The sequence below is a fragment of the Prunus avium genome, chromosome 7, assembly GCF_965620075.1.
Source record: "Prunus avium chromosome 7, drPruAviu1.hap1.1, whole genome shotgun sequence".
Lineage (NCBI taxonomy): Eukaryota > Viridiplantae > Streptophyta > Magnoliopsida > Rosales > Rosaceae > Prunus > Prunus avium.
Genome location: NC_142290.1, coordinates 23988149 through 24001238, shown reverse-complemented (window position 1 = coordinate 24001238; position 13090 = coordinate 23988149). Strand labels below are relative to the sequence as shown.

The following is a 13090-nucleotide window of genomic DNA, read 5'->3' as shown; positions in this document are numbered from 1 at the left end:
AAACCTCTGGCCTTCCTACACCAAGTCTGGTTCAGAAGACTCGTTTTTGTTCAACAACCAAAAGAAGACCACATGGGTTGGCAGCAAAAGGCAGCCACAATTGATCACCTTTGATCCCATGTGAAGAAAGCTTGAGGTGCAGCAAAAGAAGTATGGGATGAGATTGATTCCAACCACACTAACATAGACAAGATGAAGTGTGAGTTATGGGTTGTATTAAAAGAGGAATGGTGGTGTTGGATTTCATCATGTTGTTCCTCCCTCTTAGCCCTATAAATAGAGAAGCCTTCAAGCTTCAAAACACACCCCAAGAGGGGAGCTCTCAAACACTTCTCTAGAGCTCCCTTCCCTTCTCTCCCTCAAATTCTCTTAGTTTCCTTTCAAGTTGTCAATTGTTGTAACAATAATGTTTTTACTAAATTTTCCTTCAAGTTTTCTTAGTTCCACTTTACTTTTATTTGTAATGTACATTCTTTCTTAAGTATTCAAGTTTAATTAGTTTCCAAGTTTCAATTATGGTTTTTGTTCTTATTCATTATGCTTATAAGTTAATATGCTAGTTTGAATGATTGATCACCATTTAGGCTTGCATGTTAGCTATCTTGGTTTGAATTAAGAGTAGACACCATGCTTTAATTCGAATTGAACTATGAATAGGAAGAGTATGTATGGACATTCGACAACAGGGATTAGATACATGCTTGGTTGTTTAAATTGTTCTTCTATGCTTAATGGGTTCCTAATGCTTAGTTTTAGGTTAGACAACAAATGATCAAATTAGGGAATTAGGAACACAAGGTTTTGACCAAACACCATGGCTTAATCATACTTTAGCTAGAATCAATCCATTAATCTAATTGAACTTGGGAACTTATTTGCTTGAGTTATTTCCTTTTTTCTTGCTTTATTTATTTTCTTTTTCATTTTTGTTTTATGTAGGGGAAATGAATTGGATCATTCAATCACCAATCCTCGTGGGATCGACCTCGCACTTACATATGCTATACTACCAAACGGCTCGTGCACTTGCGAGTATCACAAGTTGAGGATGCAGCTGAATCTATTTTGGTGCAGCTGAATCGAAGCAACAACACTTTTTCTGAAAAAACCGTCGTCTATTTAATGTAAAGACGACACTTTTTCTGAAAAAACCGTCGTCTATTTAAATGTAAAGACGACACTTTTTATGAAAAAACCGTCGTCTATTTAATGTAAAGACGACACTTTTTCTGAAAAAACCGTCGTCTATTTAAATGTAAAGACGACACTTTTTCTGAAAAAACCGTCGTCTATTTAAATGTAAAGATGACACTTTTTCTTAAAAACCGTCGTTTATTATATCCAAAGACGTCTATTAAATCTAAAAAAGACGGTTTTGTTCCAAAAAATCACCGTTTATTATCTGTAAAAATGATGTACTAATTTCATTTTAGATATCCTAAAAAATTATTTCTTTCATAAAACTTGAAGATTCAATTGTAATTACATTGTTTACCAATCTTGATTCCTACTATATCCATACAAAATACCATATTTATAACATTATACCCTATAATTACAAAATACCATATCCAAAGCATTAACCTATGGTTGTTGTATCTTCCACAATTTGTACTTGTTCTCCACATTCAGCTGTCATCTTGGAGTAGTGTTCTAAGTCATCTTGGTCAAATGGATCTTATATTCTTCTAAGTTGTCATCTTGGCCTTTGAGCTACACTTGATATAAGCTGCAGCACCTATTTGCCATGTCCTCTTACCTGAGCAATCAAAAACCACAATAAGATTACATTATCTTGCTGTCATTTTAACTAACAAAAAATATGCATAAGCTTATGCAGGAAAAGTTCATTTGTAACACAATAAAGAAGAACATTTTGACTAACTTAGAGTTTCTTTTGTGACGTGGATGGCGAGCTCACCAAGAAGGCGCGATGGAGATCTGTCATTGAACCTCAAGCGACATCGAAGACCAAATCTGATGTTCTAGGATTTTCCCATCTCGCAAGGTCTCTAGATCTGTTTTCAAGGTCATCTTAACTAACAAAAAATATGCATAATCTATACAAGCATAAGCTTATGTAGGAAAAGTTCATTTGTAACACAATACAGAAGAACATTTTGACTAACTTAGAGTTGCTTCTGTGACGTGGATGGTGAGAGCTCACCAAGAAGGCGTGATGGAGATCTGTCATCGAACCTCAGGCGACATCGAAGACCAGATCTGATGTTCTAGGATTTTCCCATCTCGCAAGGTCTCTAGATATGTTTTCAAGGACATCATCGTCGTTGACTGTGAATATGGCGTCGATGGCAGCTAGTGATGACTGATGCGAAGAACAATGGCGTTGATGGCGTCGCTGCGTCGATGGCGTTGATGGCGTCGCTGTTTCGATAGCGTCGATGGCTGGTAGGTACGTATGAGGAGTAGAAAGGTGAGAGATGGAGTGTTTCAGATAGCTCAGGAGGGTTTCAAGAAGAGAGGAGCTCAGGAGGTTTCAAGGAGGGAGAGATAAAGTTTTCAGAGACGGGGGAAAATCTGATAATTTGTCGAGCGCGAATTCACTTAAGTGGCCTTTTTTTAGCGTGTTTTAAAAGACGACGCTTGTTAATGAGAGATAAGGTTTTCAAATACGGGGGAAAATTTGAAAATTTGTCGAGCGCGAATTCACTTAAGCGGCCTTTTTTTAGCGTGTTTTAAAAGACGACGCTTTTTATAAAAAAATCGTCATCTTTACATATAATAGACGACCCTTTTAAAAAAAAACCGTCATCTTTACATATAATAGACGACTCTTTTCATAAAAAAACCGTTGTCTTTACATAATCCGTCATTCGTTTGTTTTAAAATTAAGTCGTTTATTATGATTTACAACGTCTTTAATTTCTTAATGCCGACGTGGTTTGTGGGTTTTATTAATAATATTTTATTCTATTTAATTCGAAATATTCATAATAAATTTAAAATAAATCCAAAAAATGCAACATCAACTCCTATGAAGTCATTGAGATATTTTCTTCCCCCTTAAGCTTTAAAAAATTAAGTTTGAGTTATACAAATTTAAAATTACCACCAAAAAGAAAAATGTTTTCATGAGTCACAACATCACTTATACTTTAATGGTTTAGGGGGATAAAGGTTTATTTTTGGGGTTTAGGGTTTATGGTTAATATATATTAGGCCGTAAAACCATAATCCCTTTTCTAAAATTATTTAAACATATATATATAATTTAGGGTTTATATTTTATGGTTTAGGGTTTAGGGTTTAGGGTTTAGGGTATAGATGTAATAAGCGTCATGTTTATTTATATTGTTAACGACGGTTTTTTTGTTTTCCGTCGATGATTATCGAAGAGCGCATTTCTAAACCATGATTTCTTTAAAATGACGTTGTACACACATAACAACGTCATAGTTTTTTAAAAAGCGACGTAAAAGGTTTTTCAAACGACGCTATTTTTCAAACCGTCGTCTTTACATATAATAGACAACCCTTTTTATTAAAAAACCGTCGTCTTTACTTCATAATAGACGACCCTTTTTATAAAAAACCGTCGTCTTTACATATAATAGACGACCCTTTTTATAAAAAAACCGTCGTCTTTACTATAATAGACGACCCTTTTTTATAAAAAACCGTCGTCTTTACATATAATAGACGACCCTTTTTATAAAAAAACCGTCGTCTTTACTATAATAGACGACCCTTTTTATAAAAAACCGTCGTCTTTACATATAATAGACGACCCTTTTTATAAAAAAACCGTCGTCTTTACTTATAATAGACGACCCTTTTATAAAAAACCGTCGTCTTTACATATAATAGACGACCCTTTTTATAAAAAAACCGTCGTCTTTACTTATAATAGACGACCCTTTTTATAAAAAACCGTCGTCTTTACATATAATAGACGACCCTTTTTTTAAAAAACCGTCGTCTTTACTTCAAAATAGACCCTTTTTATAAAAAAACCATCATCTTTACATATAATAGACGACAGTTCTTTCAAAACAACCATGTCTTTACCAAAAAAAGGACACTTGATTTTTAAAAGACGACGCTTGTCATACCTGCTGTCGTTGTTTTTTGGTCAGATTTTAACTCTAAAGAAAAGCTTTTTAATAAGACGACGCTTTTTTATTTGTGTGCGTCGTTATAAAAAAATTCTCAACAGTATCTCCATTTTTTAGTTGTTTAAGTCACTTATCCACGACGGTTTTTTGTTACCGTCGTCTTTTTAAAAACAACGACGGTTTTTTGTTCTACCGTCGTCTTTTTCTGGTCGTCTTTTGCCCTTTTTGTAGTAGTGAGTGCTCTTATAGATTGAGTCAAAGACTCACAAAGGCACTCCGTGCAATATCTGATATTTTTTTCCAAGTCAATGAGTAGCTACATGCATTTCCTCTCCACTAGCTAGTGAAAAATTTCCAAGGTAAATATATAATTCCACAAAAACTACAAAAGATTTCGTACAACTAGCAGAAATTGTTCAAATATTAGTAATCTTCCACAAAGACAAGTGGTGGAGATTTAAGTGTTATGGTCTTCTGATCATGTCTCCTTTGTAAACTCCAGAATGAAAAATGTTCGCAGTGGTCCCTGCAAATTAAATGAAAAATGTAACTTAATTTTTATATGCAAACAATTCTACAAAAATTAATTATTTATACGAGGGGATTTTCAATTAGGATATGAGCAGCAAACTCAAAAATAATTAACCGTGGGTCCCTCAGCAATTAACAGTAAGGTAAATTAATTAAATATTTAAGATAAAAGTTAAGAAGGTTTACATTGAAACAAAAATGTCTTTAAGTTGGCTTCACACCTTGCTTGTTTCATGGAGTATATTATGTTTTTATTGGGTATTAAATGGATAGCGTTTGGACGTTCCTTCTTACAGATAAATTACAGTTTCATATATATATAAAAATAACTCATTAAAATTACACAAATCTTACGGTCTGTGATTTGTTTGTAAGGAGAAATAACTCCTTATATGTAAAGAATCAAGTTTTTGTTTTCTTTTTAATTGAATGCAAACTAAGAACTGTTCTTTCTGGTCAGTTTAGCATCTATCAATGTATCTTTTCCAACACTACTACATTTTTCTATTTGCGCGACGATAGTTTGCGCGACGAAGGACAAATCGTCGCATAAAATATCATCGCGCGACGGATAATCATATGCGTAGCGCAAACAAGAGCGACGAAGAACTTTCGTCGCATAAAAGATCCTCGCGCGACAGACACTCTTATGCGTAGCGCAAATTAGCGCGACGAAGAAATTTCGTCGTATAAAAGGTCATCGCGTGACGGACAATCATATGCGTAGCGCAAAATAGAGCGACCAATACATTTCATCGCGCAAAACAACTTTGCGCGACAGAAAAACGACCGTCGCGTAAAACAAGGGGAAAAAACCGCGAACAAATATTATGGCGCCTAATTCTTGCGCGACGACTAAACTCGTCGCAAATGACATCTTTGCGCGACAAAACATTATCCGTCGCGCAAGGTACGATATACAAAACCATTAATCCTAAGCCTTAATTTTAATTTTGCCATCTAAATCATATGTTTTTCATTGATTTTAGTGAAGATCATCATTCATACCCTTTTAATTATGGGAATGGTTGAGGAGAATCTTTTTGTATGGTTATCAACCTCCATACGAATAAATTTCAGGGTTATCAATTTCCCTACAAAGAGAACAGCGCGAAATATGTTTTGAAACTAAAAAGTGTTCATTCAACTCTACAAAACTATTTTCAACGATCCAACCGTTAAACGTGTTTGTATATACTGTGAGATTGTATACCCCAAAAATCGCAAATAACAAATATTCAGAGATCTAGAAATTGGACAAAATATTCAAATGGTATAAATGAACACGTTTGCGCGACAACTATTTGCGCGACGATGATATATTCGTCGCACAATGATGTTTAGCGCGACAACAAAATAATACGTCGCGCATAATAAATAGCGGGAAAAAAATAGTGTTTCATACTTGCGCGACGGAAATTCTAGTCGCGCTAGGGTGTAATGCGCGACAAACACAATTTTCGTCGTCGCGCAAAAAAACAGCGGGAAAAAAGCCGCGGGTTTATCGCTTTGGCGCAAAATGATTGCGCAACGTATATCGTCGCGCGAATGCATTGTATTCTTGCGCGACGACTATTTGTATTTGAGCGACGGATATATGCGCGACGGTTAATGTTTAATCCGTCGCGCAAAAATGGATGTCGGCATCACCATGCGCGCCGGGGAAGGAATTTTGCGGGACGGCAAATACGTTTGCGCGTCGAATAATATGCAACGAAAATTGTTATTTGTCGCGCAATGGCTTGCAGTTTTGCGCGACGAAAATATACATCCGTCGCGCAAAATCGTCGTTTATTACTTATTCAGTTTCAGCCATGGCAGAGGCAAACTGCAAAAAAATTGCAGCTTGCCTCAACCACTCTCTCCCTCTATCTCGAACGTCATATGCCAAGCAAACGCATCAATCTCATTTCGTTTATGAGTTAAACTATTTCTGCCTCCGGTAAGTTCATTGATTATGTATTTTTTGTCGTTAGTGTAAAAATATTACTGTAAATTCATACTAACGCCATTAATTTCGTTGTATATAGGGATATTATATGTGATTAGCGATTGGTGGAGAACGATTGCGAAGGTATTATATAAAATTAATTACATTATGTTTAAATTGTGTTGTGAAATTATATTTATATTATGTTGTTCAGTTATGCACGTTGATGTACGAAGTTAATTGAAATTAACTTCATACATTTTTTTTTTGTAAAGCTTAGTTCCCGTTCGAGGTTAGTTGGACCACGCATGGGTGGGTAAACCACGACTACGGTCCAATTAATTCTTGAATTGTCCCATATTTTGGACAGTTTGGAAATGCATAGTCGTGTCACGTAGTTTACAGCTACAGGATTAGGTTTCGATTGTGGAGATTTCGGTGTCATCTCGGTACGTTCTTCGGGTGGTACGTAGGTATTTTATATCTACGGTACGCCTCAAGAACTGTACCGAGATGCTGTCGAAATTCATCCACGTCGAAATCTAATCTCATGTAGTTGTAAATTACGTGACATGACTATGCATTTCCGAATGGGATAGGGCCTTTACCGGAGGCATAAGGTGACGTTATGATTTTGTAAGAATACAACATGATTGTTGTATTGTGATTGTGGTTCCAGGAATTATGAGCAGAAGGTGGATACAGAACCCTAACAGGTGCGCAGACGAATACTTGGATGGAATCGAGGACTTTATTCACTTTGCACGGTCACACAACCCGGGTGCAACTAGAATTCGGTGTCCTTGTAGGAAGTGTAACAACATGTTGTGGGAGACAATTGAAACTGTTCGATTTCATTTAGTAAGGAATGGAATGATTGAGACATACAGCACTTGGAACCATCACGGGGAACAATTAGACATTGCTTCGTCTTCAAGGGCCACAAGAGTGGACAATGTTGAACCTATTGTGGAACCTAATGAACAAGTCATGGATATTATAAATGATGCTTTTCCATTTGCATCGACGAGCAGCAATCAGCAAGGGGAAGATGATGTGCCTACACCAACGGATAGTGCAGAGTTTGAACAGTATGAAAAACTGTTAAGAAATGCCAACCAAGAGTTATATCCGGGGTGCGAGAGCTTTTCCGTTCTGACGGCCATTGTGGAGCTAATGCATGGAAAAGTAAAGTACCGTATGTCGAACCTGAGTTTCGATTACTTTTTGGGGGTTTTCAAGAGAATGCTTCCGACGGACAATTGTTTGCCGAAAGACCACAGACAGGCGCAGAAGATGTTGAGTGGTCTTGGATTGGGTTATGAAAAAATCCACGCTTGCAAAAACAATTGCATGTTATTCTACAAAGAGTATGAATCATTGGATACATGCCCTATATGCAATGAGTCGAGGTTCAAACAGAAGTCTCAGAATAGAATGACTAAGGTTCCACAAAAAGTCATGCGTTATCTGCCCCTGAAACCAAGATTGCAGCGATTGTATATGTCGACGCATACTGCCACAGACATGAGATGGCATAAGGAAAAACGGGTAGACGACGATGTGATGCGGCATCCTGCAGATGGGGAGGCATGGAAAGAGTTCGATCGAACGTTCCCCGAGTTTGCTGCTGATCCCCGAAATGTTAGGCTGGGACTTGCCACTGACGGATTTAATCCGTACGGGGTTCTAAACCAACATCACAGTACTTGGCCGATTTTCGTATTCCCATATAATTTGCCGCCTTGGAAATGCATGAAAAAAGAGTACATGATGATGACTGTTTTGATAAATGAGGATCCTGGCAGGTCAATCGATGTGTACTTAAGGCCGTTGGTTGATGAGCTCAAGGATTTATGGACAAACGGTGTGCGCACGTACAATAAATCCACTGGGAAGATGTTCACTTTGAGAGCGGCAGTTATGTGGACTGTGAATGATTTTCCCGCATATGCAATGGTGTCGGGATGGAGCACAAAGGGTTATATGGCATGTCCTGTATGCAAGGAAGATGTGACTTCTGGTTGGCACGCTGGAAAAGTGTGTTACCTTGGGCATCGAAGATGGTTGCCATGGGATCACGAGTGGCGGGAAAAGGATAAAGAGTTCGACGGGAACAAAGAGCATCGTGCAAGACCTAGAGAATCGTCCGGTGATCAGATCTTGGATCAGCTTAACCATTTGGATTTTGCTCCGTTCGGGAAAACTGTTAGTCGAACCAGACCTGCTACACATATGAACTGGACGCACAAGTCTATGTTTTTTGAGCTCCCATATTGGTCGAAACTAAAATTGAGGCACAATCTCGACGTTATGCATGTTGAGAAAAATGTGTTTGACACATTGATGGGAACGATTCTAGATATCAAGGACAAGACAAAGGACACGATAAAAGCTCGTCTTGATTTAGAAAGAATGGGCATACGAAGGGGTTTATGGCTGAAAAGGGGCAATGATAAAGCTATAAGGGATCTTGCGTTTTTTTCCATGAAACCGAATGACAAAAAAGAGTTTCTACAATTTGTGTCGTCTGTAAAGTTTCCTGATGGGTATGCTTCTAATATCGCACGTTGCGTGAATGTTGACGGGGGTAAATTTACCGGACTCAAGAGTCATGACTGCCATGTGTTTATGCAACGCCTACTTCCTGTTGGGATTCGACACCTGTTGCCGGAAGATGTAGTCAAGCCAATCATATTGTTGTCCAGATTTTTTTCCCAACTGACGGCAAAGACATTGCAAAAGACAGACATTCATCAGTTGCGCGATGACATTGTCCAAGTCCTATGCAAGTTTGAGATGATATTCCCTCCGGCTTTCTTCACAAGTATGATCCACGTGATGGTTCACTTGCCAGAAGAGGCATTGCTTGGGGGTCCAGTCAACTATCGCTGGATGTATCCTATAGAAAGGTATATAACTTGGCATCATTTCTGTATGCATCATTGGTTCGTATTCTTGCTACTTCCTGATTTTCATCTTTTCATTATATTTTGGCAGGCTTCTCGGAGAGCTGAAAAGAAGCGTACGCAACAGAGCGAAGCCCGAAGGATCAATTGTAGAGGCTTGGGTTCAATATGAGGCGCTGACTTTCTGTGGAATGTATTTAAAAGATGTGGACACGGCTTTCAATCGACCTCAGCGCAATAATGACGGAGGTGTGAGAAATGAGCAACTTTCTGTTTTTTCTCAAAGCGCACGATCCTTTGGAGATCTTGTACAAGGGGAGTCATTTTCCAGGAAAGATATGGAGGTAGCTCATTGGTTCGTATTGAACAATTGTGATGAGATAATGGCATACTTAGATGAGCATGAAGAGATGATGAAGCGAGAACATCCATCACATTTGTATTCCAAGAAACACCGTGAATTATTTCCAAAATGGTTCTTGCAATATGTAAGTTATAAGTATTTTGTAATTGACCTATATATTGTAGTATTTGAAATTGTCAAACTAACATTTCCATGCTATTGAATTTTTTTTTTAATAATATTAGGTGACCAAGTTGAAATCAGAGAATTCCCCCACTTACAGTGAAGAGTTATATAACTTAGCATTCGGCCCACTTCGGGCTGAATTGTTCTCGGGTTGCCATGTTAACGGCGTCAAGTTTTTGGTGAGTGCACGAGATGACAAGTTGTGTACGCAAAACAGCGGTGTCCATGTTCCAGGTGGAGGCGAAAGTACAGACATTGATTTCTATGGCAAACTCACCACTGTCGTGCAATTGCTTTACAAAGACCGATACCAAGTGATCATGTTTAAGTGTCGATGGTTTGATACGAACCAAAATAGGCAGGGAAGTATTAAAATCGATCATGGGTTATTATCTGTGAACATGAGCAGAACTTGGTATGATGACGACCCTTACATTTTGGCAACCATGGCAAAACAGATTGTCTATCTAGATGACCCTAAAGCAGGGAGCGGGTGGAAAGTTGTTCAGCAGATGGGTCAGAGGAATGTGTATGCTATACCAGAACTAGACCCATCTGACAACGACGTCGACGTCGCTGACCAACGTTTCGAATCTTCCATGGAACATGATGCACAAACACTTCGAGATACAATTGTCGTACAGGAACCTTTTCAGCTTGAAGGAGTGTCTCCAAGAGAAATACCGATTCAGTCAATTACAATTGACCTCGGTTATCTTCCGCGATACGATCCAACCGTGGGCCCGAACAATGATGATGATGTACTTGAGGAGGAGGAGGAGGAGGAGGATGATTGGGAGACCGACAGTGATCATAGCGACGAAAACGAAGATTATTATAGTTCAGATGATGAATAATGTAAAATATTTGCGACTTGCCATGTAAAACATATTAAATGATTATCCAAACCTTAAATATTTGTTTGAATATTGTTCGAATATTTGTGGAATGTATATCCAAACCTTCAATATATGTGGGGAACTTTGTAACGTGTTTGCAACGTTTTTCGTTTCTTTTATTGAATTCTGTTCATTTTCGTAACTGTTTTTGACTTTTGGTCCGCTTTATGTTCTTTGTTTTTCTGTGCTGAATCCAACCGTATAAATAACATGAAATTTGGACATATGGTTAAGAAGTTATGGATTCAAAACTGAACAGATGTTATAAGTGGTAATCAGCCAATTACAATCTGTCAAAAAACGACCGGTCGTCTACACACCGGTCGTTGACTTTGCGAGACGAACATTTGGTCCGCGTCGCACAATCACACTTTGCGGGACGAACATATTGGTCGCGCATAATAAGGTTGGAAGTTAAAAAAAAAATTAGAATATGTGGAAAAACGACCGGTCGTCGAAACTAAACGACCGGTCTTTAAATTTTCGCGACGGACATCAATTGTTGTCGTCGCGAAATCATACTTTGGGGGACGGATATTGTCGTCGCGCATAATAAGGTTGGAAGTTAAAAAAAAAAAAATTAGAATCTGTGCAAAAACGACCGGTCGTTAAATTGGCGCGACGAAATTAAATAATCGGCGTCGCACAATCATACTTCGAGGAACGGATATGTTCGTCGCGCAAAATAGGTTGGAAGTTAAAAAAAAAATTAGAATCTGTGCAAAAACGACCGGTCGTCGACACTAGACGACCGGTCGTTAAATTAGCGCGACGAAATTTAATTGTTGGCGTCGCACAATCATACTTCGAGGGACGGATATGTTCGTCGCGCAAAATAGGTTGGAAGTAAAAAAAAATTAGAATCTGTGCTTAGAATCTGTGCAAAAACGACCGGTCGTCGACACTAGACGACCGGTCGTTAAATTAGCGCGACGAAATTTAATTGTTGGCGTCGCACAATCATACTTCGAGGGACGGATATGTTCGTCGCGCAAAATAGGTTGGAAGTAAAAAAAAATTAGAATCTGTGCTTAGAATCTGTGCAAAAACGACCGGTCGTCGACACTAGACGACCGATCGTTCAATTCGGGCGACGGAGTTAAATTGTTGGCGTCGTACAATCATACTTGGAGGGACGGATACATTCGTCGCGCAAAATAGGTTGGAAGTTTTAAAAAAAAATAGAATCTGTGCAAAAACGACTGGTCGTCGACACTAAACGACCGGTCGTTAAATTCGCGCGACGAAATGAAATAGTTCGCGTCGCACAATCATACTTGGAGGGACGGATATATTCGTCGCGCAAAATAGGTTGGAAGTGAAAAAGAGCAATTACAATCTGTGAAAAAACGACCGGTCGTCTACGCTGGACGACCGGTCTTTACATTTGCGCGACGGATAATATTTTCAAAATCGCACAATCTTTCTTTGCGGGACGGACATCGTTGTCGCGCAAAAGCAAATATGTGATAATAATGTTAAAAATCATCTTTGCGCGACGAGTACGATTTATCGGTCGCGCATTGTTCCAAATATTACAAAAATTTACGAATTAGATAAATCATCTTTGCTCGACGAACATGATTATACGTCGCGCAAACCTTCAGAGACGAACAAGGAGCTCATTCGTCGCCCAAACCAAGTTTTTAAATTTTATTTCTTTTATATGGCATGATAGTTAAGAAATTAAACGAACTATCCATTAGTGTAAATAATTTTAAATGAAGATCAACTTCAGTAATTGTATTCATATACAGTAAAGAGGTGCACCCATAGAAAATCTTGAACATCGGAGTTAAAATACCCGTTCAATCGTGATTTTTCATATATATCCGTCGAAAATTGTGGTCCCGTTATGTCATCTAGGACTGTATATTTTTTCCAATTTTTTTTAAGTACGATCTCTACGTTTAAAGAAACAGGTTTGACGGTTGGATCGTTGAAAATAGTTTTGTAGAATGCGTATGTAGCCAATTACTATATATTCACAAACATTAAGAGTTGTTGATGTACTTTTGTTAAATATAACATAAGATGTTGTGGTATCCACTAGTGTAAATATTTTTCAATGAAGATCAAATTCAGTAATTGTATTTATATACGGTAAAGGAGTGCATCCGTAAAATATCATCAAAATCGGAGTTAAAATAACCGTTAAATCGTGATTTTTTGTTTATAACCGTTGAAAATTTTGGTCCGGTAACATCATCTATGAA

The 13090-nt window shown here is 38.0% G+C and overlaps 1 protein-coding gene across 1 annotated transcript; it reads left to right on the top strand.

Moving 5' to 3' along the window:
- The first annotated feature begins 7629 nt into the window (after positions 1 to 7629).
- LOC110763244 (uncharacterized) lies at positions 7630 to 10832 on the top strand. The gene is made up of 3 exons (XM_088244616.1): positions 7630 to 9449; positions 9538 to 9934; positions 10035 to 10832. Exons 1-3 carry the CDS (start codon positions 7714 to 7716, stop codon positions 10830 to 10832), a joined length of 2931 nt encoding a protein of 976 aa, XP_088100742.1. The 5' UTR covers positions 7630 to 7713.
- Positions 10833 to 13090: the final 2258 nt, after the last annotated feature.

What these genes read in the sequence shown, in the direction of transcription:
- LOC110763244 (XM_088244616.1), top strand. Translation starts at nt 7,714, where the DNA reads ATGCATGGAAAAGTAAAGTACCGTATGTCGAACCTGAGTTTCGATTAC. An exon ending in TGGATGTATCCTATAGAAAG is followed by an intron (nt 9,450 to 9,537) that starts GTATATAACTTG and finishes ATATTTTGGCAG; the next exon opens with GCTTCTCGGAGAGCTGAAAA. An exon ending in CAAAATGGTTCTTGCAATAT is followed by an intron (nt 9,935 to 10,034) that starts GTAAGTTATAAG and finishes TAATAATATTAG; the next exon opens with GTGACCAAGTTGAAATCAGA.